The sequence below is a fragment of the Mugil cephalus genome, chromosome 13, assembly GCF_022458985.1.
Source record: "Mugil cephalus isolate CIBA_MC_2020 chromosome 13, CIBA_Mcephalus_1.1, whole genome shotgun sequence".
NCBI classification, from domain to species: Eukaryota; Metazoa; Chordata; class Actinopteri; order Mugiliformes; family Mugilidae; genus Mugil; species Mugil cephalus.
Genome location: NC_061782.1, coordinates 10,684,902 through 10,711,692, shown reverse-complemented (window position 1 = coordinate 10,711,692; position 26,791 = coordinate 10,684,902). Strand labels below are relative to the sequence as shown.

Below are 26,791 nucleotides of genomic sequence, written 5' to 3'. Positions count from 1 at the left end.
CTACTCATGAATTGACATGAGTGTACTTAAACTCTCAGACTGGGGCTGAGAGCTGTTCAGGAGTGATATGTTGCTCAGCGCTTTGCAAAGTCATTACTCAGCACAATAAAACACTCCACACTGACGGCGCTCTGTACACACGGCGCTGATGCCGGCTTTGGTGTGTTAATAATGTTTTCGTGTTGACAGCCAGCGATTCACGCCTGGGACACGTCTGTACGGAGGGGAACAAACTATTAACATCTTCTTGTTTCTTCTTTTTTTTTTTTCCCTTTTTCTCTAGCGGGGACTACTTACATATTTGGGCGAGACGGTGGACTGATCACATACACGTGGCCGCCAAATGACCGTCCCAGCACAAGGGCAGACCGACTAGCCATCGGCTTCAGCACACACCTGAAGGATGCTGTCCTGGTGAGGGTGGACAGCTCCTCTGGTCTCGGCGACTTCTTGAAGCTCCACATTGTAAGTAAAAAAAATGAATAAATAACATGTGAATGCCTTCAGAACAAATTACACACTCCACATGCCGCGTATTGCTTCGAAGCTCTTAAAACGTAATTGGTCAACTAGGTTTATTATTCAAATCAGATCTACTCGAACAAACTATTTTCCCTACATAAGAAGGCAGGGGCTCAGTTGGACAAACAACACACTTGCGTGAGAAGATAGAAATCAACATTTAAATCAAAAAAAATTCTCGGGTTGTTTGGCCGCTTTCAAACTAATTTGATAGAACCGCGGCGGCGAAGAGCTGCGAGGAGCTTTCTTCATTTACGAAGAAATCCACACGATGCGATGCCACATTTTCAGCGGCTTTCACGGTAATTGTGTTGAATTGAAAACGGAGGAAGGGAGGAGGAATTTGTGAATGAAAGACAACATGTCTGACTAACAGTAGGTTAATGTGCACGCGCGCTCACCTCCCTTGTTATTTGTGTTGTGGTTGTTACGTGCGAAAGGAACAGTGGGGGGAAATGGTGCGGTAATGAGGGCTGGTTCCATACAGCGCATCCCTGACCTGGACATAATTCTCCTGCCGACCACATGGCAGCACCCTCCCCCACCCCACCCCCCACTCTCACTAGCACCCATTTACAGACAACAACGCCGAGGCTGGCCAGGAGCACACGGGAACATGGCCACACATACAGAACACACGCCAACATGAAATGGGACTTGAAGTTTGCCTCAACCCCAGCTGCCCGCACACTGAGAATCGCACATACAGTAAGCACAGAGTGACAAAAGCAGCTCTGTCCTGAGGACACAGAGCAGCTGTGATGTTGCTCTTATGAGACGCACCCATTGTCACTCCGGGTGGAATTTTTATTTTATTTTTTACCATTTTTTTTACCTTTTTTCTATTCTCCTCAAGCCTCGGGGCCAAGTGATTTTTAGCCTCTAGTTTTAATCCAGAAGTAGCTGGCCAATTTTAAAAGGATACAACCTATTTCACGCAGACCATTCATCGCTAAATGCCACACGGGGACACACTCAAGATGTTCAAAAGAACATAAATGGGAATGCGGTTGCTAAAGGACAGATGTGCTCGCTCAGATGTGCAAATTCTCCGCTGCTGTATTCCTGCAGCCTTCGAGGCAGCGTTCCACCTGCACTACAAAAACAAAACCAAAAAAAAAAAAAAAAACACCTGGACAGGGATAAAGCAGGAGAGGTTCCCTCCCAGCGAAATATTTTCATATGAGATGAAAAATATCCAGCGCTTTGCATAGACCCCCCGCCTTTTTTTTTTTTAAATGGCACAACAGGGTTTTGTTAGGCAGCTCTTTGCATTGCAGTGCTGAATTAATATACACACAAATATGCTCGCTTGCTGCAGCATAATGCAACCGTGGAAACTTAATTCTAAAAAGTTCATAGTTAATTTTGAACACCGTGTAGTTAATTACCATTGTGACGACAGGAAAGGTAAGGTGAAGGGGAATCGTGCACTGAAACATCTTGAAGATTTCTCCTTCTTGCATTAGAAGCAATAACACAAAAGAGGGGCTTAGAGGTTTTAGATTCACCACATAGACGAACGCTCGAGGTTAGAGACCAGAGCCTCACAGACATGAGAAGCAAGAGGCAGAAGTCTCACACAATGTAAGAAGACAGAGAGCTCACGCGGCTTACAGCACGTGCACGCGCAGCCTTGCTTCCCATACGTGTTGCATTCCATGGATGTTTCACAGGGAGAAAATGTTGATAAGGCAAGTTCTTACAGCAGGGGCAGTAGGTTGTGAGAATCCCCTCTCCTCTCGCATCAGCAGTCATCCTGAATGCTCCCTCTTATTTATTTTTTTTATTTTTTTTTTGTGCACATTAATCTGGGGGCTTTGTGAAATGTTGCATTACATTAGAAAATGAGAGAAGCGTGAGAGAAAAGGAGTTTTAAGAGACGTGTGTGCGTGGGGGAGGCGGGGGGGGCATGACATTCATACTCTTGATTTTAAAGAAGCAGGCTGGTAAATACGTAAATATAAACCGTGGTGTTAGCGCATCACAGGGTATGACACTGTAAAGTCAACAGATGTTCAAATACACCTCCGGCATGATGATTTTATTTTATTTTTTTCAAAATAAATGTCAATTAACCTTCAATTTGGCCATTAAATTGGCTTGAAAGGTTCTGTTGTGTGTCGGCTGAATACAATCGGTGGTAAGATTTGGCTTTGTGCTGCGGCAATTTGGAAGAAATAACAGCAAATTATGACATTGGACTACTTATGACACACACCCCGTAGATATGTGTTCCTCGCTTCTGTCATCTCCTCATTAATAACCCTGGAAAGGACGTGTTTTACAGCCCCCCATTAAACACAATGAGCTGTGCAAAATTGATGCTTTGATGCGTTTCTTATGCAAAAATAGCTGCACTCAGCCAGTCACCTGCAAAAAGCTTATCTAGTCGAACTGCACATTCAATGGATGACGCTGACGTATGAATTAATATTGGTGTTTTAACACGATATCGGCGGCCAGCTCATTTACATAATGGTTGATTTCCATTAATGAATATGTATACGTCCGATTTCTGGAGTTACACACTTTACAAATAACGACCAGCTCCCGGATGCATTGCCGCCCTTCCCTTCAGTTACCTCATCTGTGAGTAGAAATGTCTTAAGAGGAGTGTATCTTCGACTGTATGAGATGGGATTAGACCAGATTTCAGTATTTACCCCCCTCCCGCTCCATCCTCTACATTCCTCTCCCCCCTAATCTCCTGCTCCCATTTCATGATGACAGGAAACCCAGCGGGGCTTGAAGGACGCCATCTCGGCTCACGCTCTCAAGGGGGAATTTTCTGAGTAATATGTGGAGACTATGATTTAAATGCACCTCAAAGGAGTTGCGATCTCCCCCCCACAACCCCACCCGGCTAACCCCCCCACCCGCCCGCCGCCCGCCCAGCGCCTCTCCCCTCCGTCGCAGATAAAGACAATGACTGTGAAGTCAGCGAACCGTCAAATGTACGACAATCACTTTCCTCAGGCTCATTACTGTACTGCACATGGAAGAAAGACTCAGATTCATAGTAATGTCCCGGCCGTTTCTCCAATTATGATGATTCTCCGCAATCCTGCTCACATTTTCTAAGGTGAAGCATATTCATGAGGCTACATGAACAAGTATTCCACACGGATATAAGTCTTGTCTGTACATGATAGTGTGCCCTGGCAAAGCCTCCACGTATATAATTAATTGCACTCTAGCTGAAAGTCAAATCCAGGGAAATATTCACAATGATATTATGCAAAACAGGGAATTATGGATGTAATGATCCTTGGTGGTTCTATGCAGCAGGGTAATCCATACAGAAGAAGAAGAATTGGAGCAAAGTTTATACGATGTGGGTGCTGAGACAGTTTTCTCTGTAATGCCTGTAGATCTTACTTTTATGCTGTTAAGGGTATTTCATCCCCCACAAAGGAAGTATCATTTATTTTGCCACACAAACAAGGGCGGACGTCTGTTATTGGAAATCCATCTGCGCATTTTTAGGAAGCCATTTACTCGGCGAAATAGAAAGCTTTGCTGTTGTTTTCCTCCTTTTTTGTTGTCAATGAGCAGCGCTGACACCTATCAGAGGCTCTCCTCAGTCTCATGCGGGGCCCCGAGGGGCCCACTGAGCTTGTTTTGTGCTGGCACTCAACTCTGCGTGGGGGTTGGGGACTATTCCAAGCACTTTCTTCTTTCCCTTCTTTTAATTGCATGCATCCCTTAAAAAAAAAAGAAAGAAAAAAAAAGAAATGAAGGTACTGTGGCTAAGACAGCAACACTGTGAAGTTAATATATTCCATAGAGCAGAGAGGATGGTGGAGAAATAATGACTTCTCTGGTAGAGCATAGCTCCCCTCGGTCCTCCTTATGCTGACTACCAGAAAGGGGGTTCTTCTGATAGAAGACACCTTTAATTGCAGTTTCAACTGCTCCTCTCTACCGTATTAATCATGTAAAATGGATTGAGAAAAAAAAAAGGCCGACTGTCTCTGCATCTCTATTTTCATGTCGGCCTTTGTTTGTTTTTGCAGTTATAAAACATATAGGAACATATCAAGTCCGGAGTATTCACAATCGCGTGCTTCATTAAGTGAATACTGCGCAGTCTGATCTGATGCTACAAGTGAGATTGTTACCTGAGAGAGGAGCTGCCGGTCTCAGAGGAGAAGCAGTGTCACGCTATCCCCCGTACTCCTATTAAAACACCTGCCCAGGGAAGGGATCTTATTCTCATCCACTACTCCTGTTAAGGTCTCAGACCCGGTAATTACCTCACAAGTCTGCTCTGCGCCCAGACATAGAACAGACTTGCATGCTATGCCCGCAGGATTAGTCTGTATACAGCTTTCCCATGGAGCCTGCTTAGTCAAGGCACATCATTCAGTTATTAGCAGACCTCCAGATCACGGTATGTTCAACAGGCAACAACAGAAATCTAGCTAACTTTATAAAATTATTTTTGTTTCTCAGGTGTTATTACTGCGATTGAACAGTACATTACTTTTTCTGCAGTTGCCGTGGTAACTACCCCAGCATATAGTTACGGGACTTAATAATATGTATTTTGAGCTGATTCTATACTAAAGACAGCATATTATCCCCATTTGAAAATGGCGATATCACCATTCGATGTTCGCAAGTATTATTCATCGACACAGTGCCCCAACCCCACGCTATGAATATGCATTTCGGTATTAAAGTAGCAGTGTCCAAACACAGATTAGTTCCTATGACATTGTCACATCATTGAACTGTCATGCTCCAGTGAACAAAGGGTAGGAGTAAACACATCCATCTCACAAGTGATTTGACTTTGCGTGGTTCGCGCTGACACCAGTCACTCTTACTTCTACAGACAGTTTGCTTTGCCTCACTGGGACAATATCTTTGAGACAGCCGGAGCTGCCAACCTTCTCCGCTTTCATCAGAATGCCCTAAAGGCAGCAGAGCATGTAGTTTTGAGGCTCATCTGTAAAATGCCGCGGAAGGCGAGGAGCTAAAGTTTTATATTTCTTCTGTTTGAGTACTTTGCTTTTTCTATTTTAGTTTTGAGGAAGTGTAATGAAACTCAATTTTCCTTTTCCCTGTGCTCCTTTTTATGGAACCAGTTACTCGGAGGATGAATACTAGTAGCGGCTCTAGCCAGCTCCTTCTCTTCCCCTGCTTGCTTTCCCCTTCTGTGATTGCGTGTCACTGATACCAGAGCTGCCATTTGCTAGCCAGCATTTTTGTAGTGCAGTATGTGGCTAAGGAAGGATAATGGTGCCGTAATGGTGAGTTAATTGCTGATGAGGAGACAGCACTGAGAGGGAACGGATGGGAGGAGCTTCACTGGCCTCATTCGGTCTCGCAGCGTTGATCCGGGTGGAAAAGGCGACAAGACTCTTCATATATAGAATGTGAGCTTTAATTCTTTAAGTGAAGATGAATGGGGGGAACAGTATGGTAATGGAGCTGGTAAATATAGCATTGATTTTGTGTCAGCTGTAGCAAAAGGCCGTACGTGAGAGCAAATGGCCTCCCGCCTCTTTTTGTCGTAGATGGGACAGCCGCTCGGCTCGGATGATGTACCTGACCTCAAAGAATCAAATCTCATCATCTCCATATTGAGAAGGGACCGCACTATAGAATCACCATTACTCATCTTTCAATTCCAATCATTTCTCAATTTGTTCAAGCTCTTTGCCACTACAAAGCCAAGTGGTCCATGAAGAGGAATGAGTGTGTGCGTGTGTGTGTGTGTGTGTGTGTGTGCGTGAGCGAGACAGAGCGATAGAGAGAGGGGCGATAGAGAGAGGGCGACAGAGAAAGGAAGATGTGTGTGGATGGGTATTTGAGAGGGCAGGACAATAATGCGTCTTCACTTTTATTAGTGTAACAAATCACAGTGAGTACAGCTCGTCATTCTCAAACTGTACATCAATACGTTGTGGGCTTGCCTCATGGAGAACAATATTGCCATGGCTAACACGGGGTAAATTAGATTTCATCGTCAATGTTACACCGTCAGACATGTTCGCTTTTTAAGCGAGTCATGAGGTTAAAGATCACCGCCCTTCTGTTTGTTGATATCTGTTCGCTGTCAGAGGTCGACGGATGATTTTTTTCTCATGACTTCCCGTTCTAATCAGACACGCTGCTGTAAGCCTTTCAGCCTGTGTCATTTCATCCAGCATGAGCGTCCCTCACTCTGTCGTATATATGGATATTAAAAGTCCAATCTCAGTGTATATGTGGTTGCGTGGTATGCAGTAGGGAGAGTTTCTTTGCATTTGGGAGCGGCACGGAGCCACCATAGTCGTTGACTTTTGACACAGCTGCCCCAGGCCTTGGGGCCTTGAGATAAAAATAGCCTCACGCTTTCTCGCTCCATTGCAGCGTGCTGAAGTACAGCATCTCCCGGCTCTCACATATGGAGCTCTTTAGAATCACTCTGTGCATCATTATTCTGGGAATTGCCACATGGACAAAACAGCCACAACATTATGACCGGAGACAGGAGAGGTGAATAACAAACAACGTTTGGATGTGACACTGGATTTGTACAACCCACCTAGACCAGACCAGGTACCCCCACCCCATAGCAATGACGCACGATGAAAGGTGTTGTTAACCTGGCCTCCAAATTCCCTAGACCCCAGTACTGATCAAGTAACTGTGGGATGCACTGGAACAAGCCTGATCCACAAAGGTCCCTCCCCTGAAATCAATCAATTTTGTTGGCAAGTACATAGACACTAATGTCGATACAGTCAGTATAACCCAGGACACTGTGGCTTGATTCCTGCGTGGGACAATAACTGTTTTTGTCTTCTTGTACACAACATACACATTCTCACTTGGTCAAGTGTAGGAAACGAAAAAAATAAATTGTTGGCATCTCAAAAATTGCAGTCTAGACACCCAAAGCTATCGGTGGAGGCATCAAAACAAGCTGCTGCTAAATGCTTTTAATGTAAAGTTGTAAATGTCTTGTTTGCATTAGCTATTGGCTGATGATGATGATTTAGCATTCTGCAGACATATCCATAACTCTGCTGATGGAGATTACATTAACTTAAGTAGCTCAATTTAGCATTTCTCCACAGACGCCCAGTTCATAATATAGAAGTAAGACTTTCATCAATGGGTCATAGGATAAATCACGATTGTGTAACCTAATTCAGTGATAGACAGCGCTTCTACAGTTAAATTGTTGCCATGCAAATCTTAAAGACAAACTCCCATGACACTTACGGCTATGCATGCACCGTGGATGTTTATCTCGCTGTCGAGCCGAGAGCCGAGTCAATTTGGAAAAACAAAATCACTTGTACAATTACAAATATCCCTGCCAAAGAAAGCCCATCCAGGTTGCTTCTCAGCTAATTATTCCATAATTGTTGTTGGTGCCCTGTTGTTGATGGCTTCCATAGTGCTTTGTGTGGGGCTGCATGAAATATTTAACAGGCAGCTCCCCTTGTTCTGGTCAACTTAATTACCTTTTTCACTGCTGCACTGCTCTCATCTCTGCGCTTGCCGTACAAGTCTGTTTTTCCCAACACAAATATAATACACATGTTATAATCATGCTGTTTTTAATTATGTGCTGCTGCAGAACAAACATCTCAAAGCATAGCATGGGAGGCAAACTGGCGTACGCCGACGCCGGTTGAACTTCGGACAGCTCTCGCCTCGGTTTACTGCATTCTTAGTTATTACTGATTTTATTTCACTGAATAGGATATCTCGTCGAGTCCTCCAGGAAAGAGAAAACAATGCTCCCTCCCTGCAGTTTGCTTTCACCAATAAACCGCAAAGACTCATAAAACATTAAGAGTAAATGGGCGGCAGGAAGTTAGAGACTGAGAGGCGGGAAATATCGTATGAACATGTGGCAATCAGCACGGCTGAAACCAATCTCGGCTGGGGTTGGCGAGGTGGGGAACAGTATCCGCTTTTAAAATGTCTCCAGCTTCTGAGAGAGCAACCACACTGTCAGCAAAAACACTCATCCTCCTCTTGTCGCCCGTTTTCTTTTATGAATAATGGATCTAGTGGCCCTCTCTATATCGCCTATAGCTGCCAGTCAATATTACTAAAGCCCAGTCGTAAAACAAAGAGATTTGAACTCCAACTACATGCTGAGCAGTATTTGACATTCAAGTTAAATATTGCAGGACTCGTGCATTTTCTCCGTTGTTATTGCTCTCAGGACAGACTGTCTGACCAGTGTCTTGTCTTTCAGCTATAAGAGTGTAACACCGCAGCCGAGCGCTCTGACTGAGCCTCTGGCCGTTGATAGTTTATTCCACAGCATCGTCGAAGGCTTTGTGCGTATGCATGTGCGTGAGAGGGAGTGCACGTGCGTGTGAAAATATTCCTCCGAATCTCCGCTTTAATAAGAGCTCTGCAGCGAAGGCCAGCGGTGGGGGCCTGTGCGAGAGCAAACAATCCGTGACGTGTCGGCAGCCCACATGTGCAGTGCGCCTCGTACGGGGAGATCAAACAGACAGGCACATGTTGTTCCTTTGTCCTCTTCCATCCCTCAGGTAAGCACATGAGGTGAGAATGACACCCCTGGATCTGTGGCCTCATTCTGCTCAGTTTATCAACCATGCTGCCTGCCTGCCTGCCTGCCTGCCTGCTCGCCCGCCTGCCTGCGAGGAGAGAGATGTTGCAGGGAGAAGGCCGAGTTTTGTTTATGTTGCAGTAAATGTTGCACCATCGAATAGGTGTTAAACTTTATGGCTCACTCTGCGGGTCTTCTCAGTAGTTGGTATGAGTGATGATTTGGTTTGCTTTTTCCAGAAGGGCGAAGCAAACACCTTGACAACAGTAATTAAAAGTGCGTGCGAGGCCTAATTCATTTTCTTCTCTACGTCTCCTCCCTTCACTTGGCCTAATAAATCAGTTATGCTTGAAGTATCTTCTTCTCTTTAACTCTTTAATCCACCGGCGCACTTTGCGCAATAGCCTTGTGTCTTACAAGGAGCTGCTATAAAAGATGTAGAAAATTGTAGTGGGAATTCTGTGTCTCTGCTGGATCCAGACTGAGCAAAGTCAAAGTTTTTAATCTGCCTTCAGCACTGAGGCATTATAATGTCTGATCAGTGTTGGGAGGAACGCGTTACAAAAGTAGCACAGTTACTGGAATGCATTATTTTTTGCTGTAACACGGTAATGTAAGGCATAACTAAATAATAATTGGAATTACAATGGATTTTAAACTCAAAATTAATTAAATGAATTAAGTTGTGTGTTTTTATACAAATTCAAGATTAGCAGAGGAAAAAAAATCTGAGCAAATGTTAACTTCCTGTTAGTGGTAGAGAAAAGCTACATTAGCGAGATGGACATATGTTGATTATTTTCAGTTCAACAGAGGAAAGGATACAAAGAACATTATAGTTAAGTGAGTTAAGTTTGAAATAGCAAGTAATTTAACGAAACATTTAGTGAAGTGGCACGCTTTCATTAGGTGTTCCTGAGTTACAATATACAGTAGTAGCCTCTAGCAATATTGATTTCAATATGAATGAACCCAAATTTACAGTATCTCTGCCACATTCATTATTACACAGGATAAGATGTTACAATCCTTTGTGCCAAGATCTGAAGCAAAACACATTTAGAAGACCAGTTCAACTGAAAAAAAAAAAATGACCAGCAGGCTAGCAGTCAGCTACCAACTAGCAATCAACAGAAAGACACCAGCTAACTAGCCTAGCCAACAGCAGTAGGCCCACGTATTCTAAGCCTAGCCTAATCTAAGCCTAGCTTAGTCATTATGTCATTTCACATTTCACCTCTACTGGATGTGTCAATGATACACTGATTGTGATAAGATATTTCCAGTTATTTTTGGTGAAAGTAACTTAAAGAAAATACAAAAGTAATATAGGGCTGAAGGGCAATCAATCCTTCTGAAAACAATGAAAACATGATTATCATGGGGACTGGTTCAGTTGAAATAAAATTCAATGGGCTGGAGATGTCAAGAGAAGTGCTGTTTCCCTGTACAAAACTTCTAACTGGCACCTTTGTAATCAATAACATACCCTCTATGCCCGCTGGTCCATCCACGTAGCCATTTTGAGACAATTACAGGGCACAATGTTGCCGTTATTTATATGAAAATGTAACTGCTATTGAGTGCCAGTGTCGCCCACCACGCTTCTTTAGTCAATAGCAGCACAAATCGATGGCCAGCCAGTCAGCCAGCCAGTCTGTGTGTGTGTTTTAATCCATAAACATCCACTCGATAAACTCACAAACCTTGGTCGTCGCAGCCACTATTATGGTATTTCCAAGCTGGAAGTAATTGTATAATCATTACCACTTCATGAAATCTTAATAGGTGCTGTAGATTAGAGGCATAGTAATGGCATGAGCCAGGAACTTTTGACTCCATCAGTATTAAACAGAAGGTGGTGAAAACTTTTTGTGTCCATCAAGAACAAACTTGTAGCGTTTTATTTATTTTGCTGTTTTGTTGCTTGCGTGTTTTTTTGTTTGTTTTTGTTTATGTCATTCGTGATATCTGGAGCATGCGGGAAAACAGTGTCATCAGGTCATTAAGCATGAAGGCCCGTGACTGTCTGTGTTATGCTGTTACATTTTTAGATACTTTCCTCCAACTGAACATTTGAGTTGTGCTGAGGTGGCACAGAAGCTACTGACAGAGGCGCCTCGGCACATTGTACGAGATAAAAGCCAGGAAATTAGCATATCCGCCCAAAATCCACGTTTGCATCACTGTCGATCGGAGCTAGAACTGGAATACTCATAACCTTGGAATAAATGCCTCCTCATACCCTCTTCCTCTGAATGCACAAGACAAATGGTAGTGATTTTTTTTCTTTGTCTAGTGAAAGGGGCTTAAGACATGCAAATATCTCATCATTATTTTCACTGTGCAACGGAAGTTGCACAGTGGCACAAGTGAGTTGCCGCACAATTGCAAAAAATTAGAGGTGGAACGCTGACGCTTTGTCAAAGGTGGTACCTAACATAAAGGTTCAATATCTCTTAGCCACACTGGGGACTTCCAAGCGCACCCTGGGAAGAGAAGAAGGCAGTGACAGCACTGAACTAGTCACCCACAAGGCCTTATCAGCCTGTCGTATTATTTCACCACAAAGAGCCACAGAGGCCTTATCTCACGCCATCTCCCTGATAAGGTCTGCTGCCACAAACAAAAATAAAAGACAAAAAAAAAAAAGAAAAAGAAAAGGAGGGCGTGCGTGTGCAAAATAAGAAAGCAGAGCAGCACTCCTTCAATGCGGTCGCCTTTTATTACCTTTCCCTGCAAGATGACTGATAACGGCACAAAGACAATGAAGGAGGGAAAGACAGAAGATAAGTCGGAAGAAAGAGAAAGGATCAAACGGGAGAGATAAAGAATAAGGACTGTGTAAGGAGCCAAACATTTCATTAAAGGAAAAGCCGGATGTTGGCACAGGGGGGTGAGGAGGATAAGACGAAATGAAGGCGGTGGTAGTATTAAGTCCAAAAACCACCTCAGGAGCTCACACACAGAACACAACAGAACACATGACATTTATCCACCTTACTATATTGATTCTGTGTTTTTGGAAAACACCGTCTTAGTTGTCAAGTACAAGCTCTTTGACCATTTGTTGCGGCCTCTCCCACTCAGGTATCCACTAGCGTGAATGTAAGAATGTGTGTGTCCTCTTCCCGGCTGGAAGTGATTCTTGAGCGCCACCACATCATCTATTTTATTATGGGATAATCAGGCATGCGTGCAAAGCTTCAGGTCCACAGTGACTCCCAAGGTGGGAGATGAGGCATGCCACTGGTCCACAGGTATGACTTTTTAATAGATCTTTATTAAAGCAGGTCCTGTTGCAGTCATCAAGGGTGACACGATTTTAAAGGAGATGCACTCAGGAAGCGTGTGCTACCTCTTCCTTTCACTCTTCAGTTCTTTGTTCCACTAGGCGGAGTTGCAGGACAGCTCGGACACAGAGATCCAGACAATTCTAATGCACAGCATTTATCATCATGGCAGGAGTACTTGCCACCCTGGCCCGATCGCTCCCTGTGTTATAAACCACAGCGCCGGAAGAACGCTGAGTCAGGAGCGGCCCGAGATCGGATCAGTACTTGAGCATATGGAGAGCTATGTTCGTCCAAACTGTTATGACACATTGTTGGCCCACTTTGATTCACACTCGAGTACACGTAGAAGGACTTTATTACACTGTAGTGTCCAGTGTCTTTCATTACACCCTCATAAGGGGCGCTTGTTTAAACTTCAGGAAAACAGTCACCGCACGAACAAGTCAGACCTTAACTAACAACTGTCGTGGCTTTAAGAAACTTCAGAATATCAGTGCCAAGTTATTCTTTTCCCTGAATGCATAATGAGGGAACAATCACACCAAACACGACACTTTAACTGACACAGCCTACTGAGGTTGTTATAAAAAAACAGAAAAAGAAAAGAAAAGGAAATGAAGTATTTCCTCTCCTCAGCACTCCCTAAATTGAAATGAAAATGTTCCCGCTTGCTAGAAATTGAAGAGATGGTTTCAGCTGTACCTCCTGCTCTGATTTGCCAATTATGATCAACTGGCTCTTGGCTCTCCGTGAGAGTTTGAATAAGGGCTGTAGTCTCTCCGAACTATTAAATATGACAGCTAAGTAGGTATTAATAAACTAAAACAATAGCAGTCCACAAATATTAGCACAGTATATTTTTCGAATGACTATTTGGACCGAAGGTGCCGATTCAGAACTGACTTGATTTACAGAACTGAAGTTATGGAATAAATGTTGAGCAGCGGCCGTTCCCATATCCTGTTGTTTGCATTTTAATCACCTACAGTCCACAGCAGCTGAAAGCAGGAAGCTGTTACAGCAGGTCCACTTTTCTGACAATGACTTGGGCCGCCGACGTTCACAACTATTGATTTCGCTCACCACAATTTTGCACAGTCGCAAAGCGCGTGTTTGGTCGTGCAGCAATAATTTTGGTTGGGCGCGCGGCTGAAACGGTCCCCGTCGGTTGCATTGCATTCCCCATGAAATCTGGATTTATTTGTGGCGGTTTGTCGAGAATGGCGATGAGCTTCGCTTAGCCTGCCCGCTAGCTGTGAAGACCATGAATTTTCAGCACACACTCAGAAATCTTAAGAGTTATAGTTGGCTGTGAAGGACGAAGCCCGTGGCAGTGCATGCATGCATGTGTAGTGTGAACATGCGTGGGCGTCCTTGTGTGTGTGTGTGTGTGTGTGTGTGTGTGTGTGTGTCTCGGAGAGTGTGAATTGTTCAATAAACTCATCACAGCCCTCATAAAGAAAGTTGACATTTACAGCAAAGCGCAAAGGTCAAGGAGTTGGGCTTGATGAGATCATGATGGAGGAAAGGTTGTTTTCCCACAGCCACCTCAAGAAATGAAGAGAAGGGCAGAGGGAAGAGGGAGAAGAAAATGGAAAGGCAGAAATGAAAACAAGAGAATTATAAAGCGGGGTAAGAAGATTAAGCACCGCGGGGAAATGGCATTTCCGTTTTACAAATGGTAAATATTAGATTTACGTGGATGAAATGCTTCACATGGAGCACAGATAAAAAACAGATCCTTAGTAACCACTTAGATTCATGATTTATGATGCGTTCATATAGTGGCTGATAGGGCCAGTGTGGTCAGACAGTCTGATAATGTAGATCTAATTAAAACTCCCCGAGTGGGACCAGAGCGTATGTCTCTGCCGACCCACACACACAGGGCGCAGCCATGTCCTCATTAGCACCAACAATGTCAACATGCGGCCTTAAAGTGGGGTAGAGAGCAAGAGGAGCGCCTGCTCACGGTGCATCCTGGCGCTTTAAAACTCTCCTGAACTATCCAAAACCCCAGGCCCGACTGTTAATGCGAGCTGTGTCTAGAAAGTTAATGAAGACAGTAACATAGAGAGGAGAGGGAGTCATTCAGTCTTTGAAAGAACCACAGTTGTGTGTTGGGGGACTGAAAGTGTTGCCAGATTGGCAGCTGAACCTTATGGGCATTGCACACCTTTGATGAAGCAGGGAAACTGGTGAGGAAGAGCTGACAGACAGACTCCCTTCGGCCAAGTTCTGTCTTTCTTCTGCACCTCTCTTGTGTGACTTTGTCAGATCTGTGAATTTTTGTGTTTGTCTCTGTAAGAATGAGCGAGTAAAAGAGAGTAAAGGAGAGCGTGCGTGTCTAGGTGCGCGCTCCTGTGTGTGTTCTGGGTGAGCAGTCATCTGATGAACTGCCTTGCCGCGATCGAGCCTTGCGCTCAGCCCAGCCAGTGAGATCCTGTTGTTGTTGTTGTGTTGGTTAACTATGCTTCTTCTCCCCTTCCCCCCTCCCTCCCTCCCCACCCCCCAAGAACCACAACTCACAGAGCTGCAGTAAGAGGTTGGCAGACCCTAATGGAAACGTCATCTTCTAGATAAAAGATGGTCCAGCTTTGATGAGAGGGGGAGTTATGGGAGGCATATAATAAAAGAACCATTTCCAATCGGTTCCGAAGCCAATTTAAGAACGCTGAATGAAGACAGACGCTGTCATAGACAAACGGAAAAGCCGACAGTCACTCACAGCCGTTGTCCCGTTTGTCAGCTAGAGGAACCTTTCAATACAGTACTCCATACTCCTGCCTTGAATGTGACAGGTGATAATTCAAAGCCAACGCTTGATTTCTAAATTAAAAGTCTAGCGCGCGCGCTTTCATCGTATTTCCTACAAGTTTTCACTAAAACTCAGCTGTGCTGCTCCAGTCATGCTGCGCGAGTTTTCTAACTGATGTCGTGCTTACAGAAAATAATGCACTCTGTTTGTAATGTTTTTCTAAGCCAGGTGTTACCACTTACTGTGTGAGAGAGGGATAATTAGTTGAAAAAGCAAGCAGTGCTCAGAATGTCAAAATCTGATTTAAACAGTGAAATGATTTCACTGCATCGGCTGTATTATATACTGCGGCTGGCTTCCAAACAACGCCTGTTAATTTTAACTTCTCCAAATACAGAATACCAGGAGCCTTTTTTTTTTCTTCTTCTTCTTTTTTTATCACCAGCTTAGACTTAAACGAAAAGAGATAGACAAAGAGCCACCGGTTGGTTCAGGGATTAATTTTGACTAAAAAGAATGAACGATTTGGAGGCACTGAATACAGGATACAAAAACTCACAAAGCAACATATTTGACACTTGCAACCAACTGTTTGCTGTCAGCCAGTGTTGAGCGTCTGTGCCATTAGTTTTTGCGATGTACATTACACCATTGGCACAAGCTGGACCCTTTTTGGACAGTTGAGCATGTTGAAAATATTCACAACAACATGACCACTGAAGGAAAAAAAAAAACTGTACACCAACTCTTTAACTCTCTAATTCAAAAGAGGCCAGCTCTGTACAATAGGGACGGGTATTGACAAGGACTTTACGGTACGATACGTATCACGATACTTGAGTCACGATATGATACCTTACTGCGATGTTAAGATATTGCGATATATTGCAATATTCTACATAGTTCACTGGGAAATTTTAAATGCAGCTTAAAATACAATTTGTATGTATGTACATCAGGTGACAATAATAATTCTTTGGACAAACTGAGTCAAAAAATCCAAATGATCCATTTCTAATTTATTGCACTTGTACAGAAAAAGTGGTGGTGCGGAAGCTGTTCAAAACAGGCCCAAAAAAAACATGACGTTCGTGATAAATTGCTATATCGATATTTTTTCCCACCCCTACTGTACAACGGTTCACAGCTCTTCCTAGATAGATCTAGGAAGCACAGCAAGCTAGGCCAAGCTAGGAAGATAGAGCCAGAGGAAAAAGGATTTTAAAAGAAAATAATTATATATACATATAAATAAATAAATAATTATACCTACTGCTTTATTCCCTTTCAAACTGACACAGTACCTGCCTGCTAGATGGCTGATGGCTATAATCCTTTTGGCAACATTTCAACGGCATGATCAGCAATAATTGCCGGTAGTTCTTTGATGTCGGTTTCGCGAGTAAAGGCCCTTACAAACAAAGCACCTATCCTGGCGTGCCTCATGTACAGTACATGCTTCACTCTCAAGCTTTGGGTTAAAAGATCCTGCCTGACATTTGACCCAGCAACAAGGAAAAAAAAAAAAAAAGAGCTACCTATTGGCTGCTCTAGACTTTCATGCAAACCACAGAGAGCCAGAAATATCAAGCCCAAGTATTGTTTATCGCACCTCCCGATTATAATAATGGTTGACATGTAACGCAAGCTGGGAAGATGATCATGGTAATGCGAGCTGTATAAACAAGCCTATTTTCCATGTGCCCAGTATAATGAAATTTATTAATATAAATGCTACCAAAGGGTGAGTGATCTGTGTAATATTCGAGCTTGTTTACCGAGCAGTTATTTTTCATATTCTGCTGCTCATATAGCTTCTTTTTGCCCACGTTCACTCTATGATGTTGTGAAGGTGCTTATGCTGTGTATACATTTGCATATTTATTACTGGAGGCCTTTGCATAAGTGATATTTCCTCAAGTGTGCAGGATGGACAGGAAGCGCCAGTGAGCACACCTTCTTTGACGGCCGTGTAATGAGTTTGGAAGTTTTTCACTAAAAGAGATTCATTGAATTGTCAAAACAGGCGCTTTTTCTTTTTTTTTTTTGCCTGGAAGGATTAAATAGCATTTATTAGGTGACTTGTCAGGAAATGCATATCACGCCTTACTTCCATCAGGTATATGCTCTTTGTTTTAGAACTAATCCGGCTGAGGTGGTGGCTCAGTCTTCCAGTGAATTGAGACATTGTCTTTCTTAGCATGCATTGCCATTTCTTTCAATTTGCCTGCCTTCCGAGCCCCACCCCTACTCCTCAAACGTGACATGTCCCCCTTTCAAACCAGAATTGGCTGTAACTTCCCTTTTATCATGCATTCTGATCTTCGTTCCACGTATTTATGGAATCCTTTTGATAGTTGTTATCATCCTGTCAAGCCGACTGAGTTTGTCATGGAGAGACGAGCGAGGCAGGAGGGCAGGAGATAATGCTGCAGCGAGGCAGCAGTCTTACAGAGGAGCCTTATAGTTTCAAAGGCTAAAATGTGTAAGAGTCACAGCAAAGGCAGAGCGTAGCCATTTTCATCAGCCTTCCCCGTTGCCTGTCTCCTTCTTTTTTTTTTCCTTCTTTCTCTCTCCACCGGAACATACGGCGACAGCTGAGTTCCAACTTTGTTTCTCTTTCCTTTTCCCTCACTGCTTCTACAGTGTCTTTCTTTATCTCTCCCTGGAACTATTAGAAGATTAATCAGGCTGTCTTGGCTCTTCTTAGGCGCACACTGCTGATGGGGCTCTTCCACAGGAGAGGCTGGTGGGTGGGTGGGTGGCAGCCATTAGAACATGGAGCACTTTGATCTGCTGGGCGGATTTACAAAATTGCACTCCTAGCTCCTTGTCGAAGGGTGAAGGAGTATAAATGTGAACGAGAGAGTTGTTAGGTGATGTTTTTCACACCCCACTTCAATGTAAAACCAGGCCCCAGAGATCCTTCTGTTTTTTTGCTGAAGAAATGTTTGGTGGAAAGACGTAATTTTGAGACTGTATCGGGTTTATTTTCATGTCCTTTAAATCTTCAGGCTTCCCGTGCTGGTGTGGGGGGTGGGGGGGACACAGGCAGGATGACTCGAATGCCCTCCGCATTGTGAACGTAATGACTACAAAGCACTCCATCTTCTGTAACTGCTTCCCCACCCCACACACCTTGCTATTTCAACTCAGCTTAATTAGCAGCGGCGATAACGACCTATAGTGAATTATTGTTTTTAATTAGACAATTTTAACGCTTCTACAAATAAGATCCGTGTTTATGGGGTGGATGAGGGGCAGTCAGCAAGGAATCATTCACTGCCAATTTTCCCCTCCAAACTGAAGAGAAGGTGAATCGGCTTCCGAAAAGAGAAAATTAAATTCAGCTTCCATTACCATGATAAACTGATTACATCACGTGAAAATGTGCCCTATAGCAAAGCATGGAAATCCAAGCGCAAGCATGTGCCTTCAGCACCTGACAGCCCTTTGCAAATGAAGTGCACCGCACACATGCTTTCTCCCTTTCTCATGCGCGCACGCAAATTCATGTCCCTATACACAGAGACATCAAGGGTCTATTGAGCCATCACATTGATTAATGTTTGGTAGAGTGAGCTTGGATTTGCTCTCACCATAACAAGGCTCCAGCATCTCCCCTCTGCTTGGATATCCAGCCTTCGCGGCCATGTTACACCTGGATGGCTCTGCTAATGGAAGCATTTTATTAGACTTGCATGCAGGAGGCCTGGCACGGCCGTCCCATTTTATTATTCATGTAGCCCCGCTTCAAGAATCCATGCTCATTTTAGCCCTGTGACCCCTCCATCGGGGCACGGCGCCGACTCTGCAGCGCACGCACCCGCGCAAACTCTTCTGCATGCCTGAAGATGCGCTCTGTAGGACATTTATATGAGCACAAAATGGCAGTGGGGGGAGACAGATGCATCATTCAGTAATGTTCATTGCTATTCATGCTGTCATTTCCACAGAAATTCAATACAAACCTATTGATATACTTAGGTGTGCGCGCTGCGGTAGGAGTTGGGGAGATTGCTACGCGATGATCATGATGTCACATCTTTTATGTGGTTTTAAAATGTCAAATCAATTCAGTCACTATCAGAGGAAACCCAATGTTATGAAAAGGCCAAATGATATTATATCGGTGTCTTTTGTTCGGATATATAAAAGACTAACTGTAGTCATCCACGCAGGCAATGGGTGCGCTATTCCGAACGCCGAAAAACAACTCAGCTGAAATAGTTCTAATTCGCCGAGTAATTTCCAGTGTGCAAAATGGATGAAATGTAATTGTGGCTCATCCTCACCGAGGAGAAGAACCTTTTTTGCCAGCACAATGCAGCGATTTGGAAATCTCTCATATGTACTTTCTGATTTGAATCGGCATCCTTGAAGCCTGTGTTTTCACGGTAAAAACAGATCATTCCCCATAATAGCCTCTGGCAAAACAGCCCATTGCTTTGACTAGCGTTGAGAAACAATTCAGGGCTGCACGGTAAATATTGTGCGGGCCATTCAACCACAGGCAATATCACAGGGGAGAGCAACAACGGTGTTCATTTGAAAAATTGATACAGTGGGATATTGGAACACAACAGTTTTGACTGTGTGTGTGTGTGCGCTTTCATGTGTGCATATTCACCGTCTTCAGAACACGGGTGAGTGGGATGGGTCAGATTAGGACCACCACAGCTCATTACACATTAAAACGCAGCAGCTGCAAGTCAGTCTGCTTAGTCTATCAAAGCTTCTGTGGTGACGAGACAAGCCCATGCTGCATCCGCTGTGTGTTTGTGCGTGTGTCTGGAACAGCTGGATGAAACGTCTGATGCTCCATTGCCAAATGTCACAAGTGGTCCATCCTTCTGGGGAAATAAATTGGCTCGCTCTTAAGCAGCAAGTAGTCGACAGGAGCCGCAGCATATGGTGAAAATTGGACAAGTGAAGACGACAGTTTCTTCTCGGTTTTGGCTTTTCTCATTATGATCCGGACAGCACCTTGATGATGAATGTGTCTTAGCGTGGAATTCTGTTTGTGGGTAAGAGAAGCATAGGCGAGTCATGAATCTGTAATGAGAGCCGGAGCATAATCCCTGACATGCCGCGTTTATCTTTCGGTGCTGTTTAATGTCAGTTACCTGAGACGTGATAAGTGGCGCGTTAAGGTTTGTTAAGGTGACTCAGTAGGTTAAGACCGTGGAATGAGCTAAATGCTAGCCAGTATGCTGTCATTTGCTCAATGACAACACGGATGTGCCACAGCATTTATCAGGTACAGTTGTTACCGCGCTAACCACATTTGCACACAAGATCGTCGTCGGTTCTGTTGCATTTCTTCCCACATGGTGCAGCCACAGTTAGTAACCTCCACTGAAGTCATCCCAGTGCTGGATTCAAGGGCATATTCTATTTTCTTGTGAAGAGTGCGACCAGGGAAATGTGCCTTTCTTGCTCTGCCTGGCTTAGTACGCAAACAGCCTAAGGAGGGGGCATGTTAACAAAAGTAGTGTTAACGTGGAAACGATGGCTGTGCTTGGCCCAGCTTTGTTAGCGGATGCAACTGTTCCGTGGCAAGAGCGATGCTTGGGACCTAAGGATATACTGTTTTATTTCCCACTTTTAATCACATGTAAAGTGGGTTTCCAGTGGTCTTGCTACAGGTTCGTAGTGCTGAATAATTCAGAGCACTAGATAAAAGAAAGTAAACAAAGCAAAAGCATACATGCTTTGCTAGACACTCCTTCATCTCACACTGTGCTCAATAAACATTTTACCTCAGGTGCGAACTATGTTCATTTCCTTCACTCTTACAAACTTCAGAGAAACCCCCTCTCTGGTCTTTCTCCCTTTGTTTCTCTCACGTCTTTTCATGATACAGTACGGGAGAGTCTCCTTCTCCTCGTGAGACTGCATCCAGTCTTTCCATTTTGCCTTCTCTTTAGCACACGACGGAGCCGCGGCTAGTAACCTCTTTTAAAGTCAACAAAGTGTGGTGTTCAAGGTCATATTCCTCTTTCCTGTGAAGACTGTGACCATGTGAAAGTTTCGTTTATTGCGTTGTCTCGGTTAGTGCTTATACAGAAAAGCCTTCTGCTTTGTATTACTGTGAATTAGCACATCGGTATTAATAGTGTGTGTTTACGTATAGAAACACAATCAGTCTCACATGCATGACTGGTTCCGCGCTTGAAAATGGCCACCCAGTATCTTTTTATGATTCTGAATGGAAGTTAATGGATGCCTTTTATGTATTTTCCTTATATTCATGGTCTCAAGAAAATGTAATGCGGCATCCTTTTATTTCCTCCCTCTCCTTAGCATTTAACACCTTATACAATTTATTTCAATGCAATACCTATATTATTACACCATGTTTAGAATAAGCATCACACAACATAGCCATAGATAGGAAATCAAGCACAAAAACCAGATGTTAATTTTCTGACCGTAATAATTGTTTTGTTAGTGTTCAGTCTTGTTCCGAAGGACACAGATTCGCGGCATTCTTTTGAGTGGGCATAAAATGAAGTTCAGAGGCATCCCTTTATCCATGTTCAGCATATTTTGAGCAGGAGGTCAGCTGACAAAGTCGAGGCAAGACACAGCTGGGGAGCGACGCTTTGCCCAACAGCGAGATAAAGACCTGTTTGGCCTGAAAGAAACGCGTCCATTTACTTAACCTTCCCCAGAGTTTAATCTGTATGGATGTGAGCAAATAACAGCATAGGCACGCGTGCGTATGAGCGGGTGGAAAGGGGCGCTGTGTGGATAGAAGCAGGGACAAGAAGACGGATGGCACGGGGAAAGATGTATGCTTGGCTGGAGAAGTTAATAAAATTGAAGCTGTGTTATGATGAATAAGGAAAGGGCCATAAAAGAGAATGTATGTAGTGAATCTCCCTGGCGAGCAGTGCTGAACAGCCTGGTGAGCGCACCCTGGGGAAGGCTTTTTAATCTGCAGCCCTCCCCAACACTCCGCGCTGCACAGGGAAATGGGCCCACATTCTGTTTGAGCTTCAATAAGATGGAGATCTGGAAACCATGAGCGGGACACAGACAGAAAGAAAAAGGGTAGAGCCATTGTAAAATAACAGAGAATGGGGGACTAAGAATTGATGCGAGAGGGAAGGACAGCGGAGTGAGCTGCCATAAAATAAACATTTCTCAACATTGAAATGAACCACGCAAACCAACGAATAACAGTATGGGAATACTAATTAGTGTCTTACAAGGGAGGACAATTAATGCACCAGTGACACACACTAACACCTGATTTATTCCAAACAGGCTCAATTTGTGGTTTACAGCACTTTACATGCAGGTCTTAGAATGAAATCCTCATCTAGAGATAAGGGTACTGAAGCATAGACTGCTGAATTAAGTCCTTATTTTTGATACTAACACAAGGATAAGGGCTAAAACATCATCCAGCAAAAGTGCACCATCTATACACCTTTTCAAGTGTTTCACTACTCATAAGCACCTTGCAACAAATTTTTTTGTATGCGTTAGAGTTCCTATTATACATAGTCACGGTACCACGGATACTCAATGTCCACTTAAAAGAAAAAGGGATCATCTTTTTATAATATGTTTTCCTCCAGTGCTTTATTACTGCTGCAGCTTCTGCACCTTCTTGATGTAAAACCTTCATCTGCTGTATTTTCAAACTTTAAGTGAGAGACTGCAGTATATATTTTATATATAAAATATATCTTTCTGAGATTTTTATATATATATATATATATATATATTTGTGATCATCTACTGTAATGCTAAATGTCTGTGCTTCAGCTCTAAATGTATTTTTTGTCGTATGTTTTGTTTTTGTTGTATTTTTGTTTCCTACCTGCCGTCAGCACACAAGCCAACAGTTCCAATATGTCATTTCCAGTCAGACAAACATGGCTCTTCGCGAGCGTGCTTGCCTATTTGAATGACAATATGTCTGACTTGTTTCCTGTTGCTGGAAACTGAGGCCGGTGAAAAGCAGAAAGAATGGTGGGGTCTTTGTGAGTGCAGCCGTGGCAGCTGTTCATTTTTCGCCTGAGTTGCTTTCAGAGAAGCCAGTTACCTTGCTGATGATAAATGCCTCTGTACGCTGAGCTGTCTCAGAACTCCTGCAGCCTTTAAACCCTGACAGCCGGCGCAGCCACAGCCCCACAACCTCGGGCCTTCAACCTCAGCCTGTCCTTCAGCGCAACAAATCAATGGCAGTCTTTGCTCACTCTGGGTACCTCTGGCCGCAGATGCCTACCCAAAAAGCCTGCTTAGTGATACGGGATGTAATGCTCGTGTGCACTGATAGGTGAGACCTCCGTAGCGGCGTGATGTCCATCACCAAGGCAACATGTGTAGCACGTGGCTGAGAGGTAGAGTAATGGGCTGCGATGGGGGTGGTATTGGAATGACTGTGATTGCTATCTGTGTGTGGACAGCCGGACATGAGGACTCGATGTAATCTCTGATGGAGTGATGGCCAACTTTACACCTTCGATTTAGCTGGTTCCCTTTAGACCAGCTCCCGTTGTTTCCCTTAATACCTTATATTCCGTTTCTCTGCAGCTCTCAGCTAAGTCTGCCTCCTCAATTCATTTCCACCCATTCTCTCTCTGTTGTCAAGTTTTTCATCTTCCGAGCCTCACTGTGATGTGCCTTCCACTTTTACTCTCTAATTCACTCCTCTCATTCACTCCAGTCTCATCCTTCGTTCTCTATCGTCTACTTCTCCTTCTCTCCATCGCCAGTCACTCCCCGTGAGTCAGGCATTGGGGCAGGAAATTAATGATGGTCGAGGAGCTTTGGCGGAGTCTGATTTTCTATTATCAAAACTGCACTGCCTTGGATGGGCTGTATTTTCTGTATTGGTGGTGGAGCGATGGCAGCGAGAATTGCTCTGTTATCATTGAATGACTTGTGTATATTAGACAAATACACACGGAAAAACAGCACCCGTTCTGCAGTGAATAAAATATCATTTAAAGATTACAAAAATACAAGCTATAAGCGTTCTGCGCGGCTGCTGAATGGTGAAGCTGGAAGATCTCATGCGGAACCTGATCCTGTTATATAAATAATCTCTTTGTCACAAGACAATATACTATTAGTTATTGGACATTTAGTTTTATTTATACAATAATACTTAAGTCAGTATTTGTGCCGTCTATCAACAACTGTGGCTGAAAACGTAGGCTGTGATACCTCAGAAATACATTACAGGATTACTGGATTGATTACAGTTTGCAGGCCAAAGTTCTCTCTGACCTCACAAAACACATTTCAGGGCGTAATTTAAGAATTTATATGCTGAACAGAACAGAAGTCGTGCAACAGACTGTTAGCATCAAAAGTTTGAGAAACAGTTCAGCAAGCTAACAACCAGGTAACATCTTAAAGTGAATGCAAAGGCGTAATGAAAGAATGAGGCTGCCGGGAAACTCTGTACGACTAAATTTTAATATGTAAAATATAAAATTACTACCCACCTCCACCATTTCTGGAAATGTTAGCAAATACGCACAACTAGCGGTCTATCCTGGGCCGAAAATTGCAAATAAATGTCCACACACGAGGTAGGGAATACCACAAGATTCCTCTGTATCATTCTGTAGAAAGAGTCTCACACATGTCAAGTTAGTAACAGCTGATGCTTCTGCCAAAAAAAAAAAAAAAAAATCATTCATTAAATTCCTGTCATTTCAAATATGTCATAAGTCAGGAGACAGGCGTGGATAGTACTCTGCAACTTGGCTGGTTGGTTGGATGCACAAATCGTGTAGTTGTGGTGTGGAAAAGTGTAACTTCGTATTTCGATTCGTCCTAAGCTAGCAGCATTTTAATATTCAGAGCATCTGTCTGTTGTCAATTGCTGGAGTCAGGAATCAATACCGTCTGTAACATAACCAGGGTTATTTTGTCTTAGCTTGGAGGGATCATATTTTTAACAGAAATTAAATATTTGATGTATTTGCTTTATGGGAAATGTAGGATCCTTGACATACTTAACACAAAACGCCTGAATCTCTGCCGCAGCCTCTGCTGCGTCAGTTTTTTTTTTTTTTTTTTTTTTAATAAAGACTGAGACAACTTTATAAAAACACCATACATTTTTCTTCCTTTTGTTAAAAAAAAAAAAAAACTATTTCATCTCTCAAGGTAATGCGTCACAAAAATGCTGGAGGATGTGTCAATAAAAGGAAGGAAAACTGAAGGTAGAAGAAAATGCTTGGCCAAGCTTATTTGTGACCTCGCTGGTTTGCATATTTATCCGAGCACACCACCTTCCCAAAACTCTCCAGATTTGCACAGGTCATCTGTTCCGAGTGAATGAATTATGGATGCTATGCTAAACACGTGACGCTAATCCGATACCATGGTAACTAATTGTGGCAAACTTGCCCGTCCTTCGACACACAGCCATAGCTTGCAAAGTCGGTGTGGGTGGCTGCTTCAACATGTGAAGTCCATGTCACATGTCGATCCATATCCGTTTGTAAAGTTGCACATACCTTCAAAGTAAAGAAGGCCGACGAAGAAATGATAAGAAACATGAAAGATTTGATTGAAAAGGGAGAGAGGGGACTTGAGTAGGAGTAAAATCAGAAGAAAGCAAAGCGAGGAGTGGAAGGAAATAGGACACAGTGAAAATCGAAGTGAAGTGATACAGCAAAGCACAGGGAAAAGAGTAAGAGCCTCGGGCTGAGAGGCACCAGCCCAAGTATCATAGTCAATTAACATCCCAGCCCAGCACTAATTCTCAGTCTATTTCAGACCATTAATTATGTGCACCATCAGTTCCAGCTCACTTGGCCTGACACAAGTCTTCATCACGCTGCCTTGGCCCCTACGGATCATGTTTTACTAGAAAAATAGCTGCAGTTTACATATTCATGATGAAATGGAGATGAAAATTGTATGGAGCGAGGCCTCTCTTATGGCTCTCAATTGAAACCAGAAATGATGATTTCACAAGAGTGTCTATGTAAATGCTCGGAACTAACCACTTTGTTATCGGAGATGTTTGCACTTAGGATGCAAATACTCCCTCATGCACTCTAGGTGCTCATTACTATTGAGCTCCAGGTGAGTTCTGTTAAAGACAACACCACTCTGAACGGTTTGCTTACTTCAGCAAGGCTACGATAGTTATTACCTACCTTTTCAGGTGGTACCTCGAGGTTAGACGTGTCAGCAAGTGTAGAGGGCAGTCTAATCAAACTTGTTCTGTAAGCAGGTTGAACTGTGTTTCCTTCTCTCCGGATAGGCCGACTCTGCATGCAGAAATCAGGTTAACTGCGGATTGGGGGGAAAAAAAAACTATTAGCAAATGAGCTTTTTTCTATATGCTGGCTGTGACTTCAGGAGAGGTTGAATTGAAAGTGCCGGCCTTTATGTCTTACAGGTTCTAAGGTGCACTCTGGTAACACATGACTGCCCTGTTCTAATTTCACCAGCAGCAGCAGCAGCAGCAGCAGGAGAAGCTCCTTTATGTGCGATAACTGGCAGCCCAGAAAACAATCCACTGCAGTCCAGAAAACAGGGCACCAATTGGAGCAACACTTAACAGCTACAACAATGTATTTAGAGCTGCAAATGGAAAACAAAAACCGATTACAAAACTAGAGGAGCCAGCAAGATGGCCCTGGCCAAAGTGGTACGGTTTGATTATCCCTTTCACCTGAAACCAGA

The 26,791-nt window shown here is 43.5% G+C and overlaps 1 protein-coding gene across 33 annotated transcripts in view; it reads left to right on the top strand.

The window, feature by feature from the left end:
• The window catches only part of LOC125019307 (neurexin-1a), a 238,328-nt gene that overhangs the window by 155,600 nt on the left and 55,937 nt on the right, over positions 1 to 26,791 (top strand). For all 33 annotated transcript variants that reach the window (XM_047604028.1, XM_047604009.1, XM_047604026.1 and 30 more), the window contains one exon: positions 284 to 465. In XM_047604028.1, the coding sequence (XP_047459984.1) occupies positions 284 to 465 (182 nt within the window). The remainder of the gene's footprint in view (positions 1 to 283; positions 466 to 26,791) is intronic.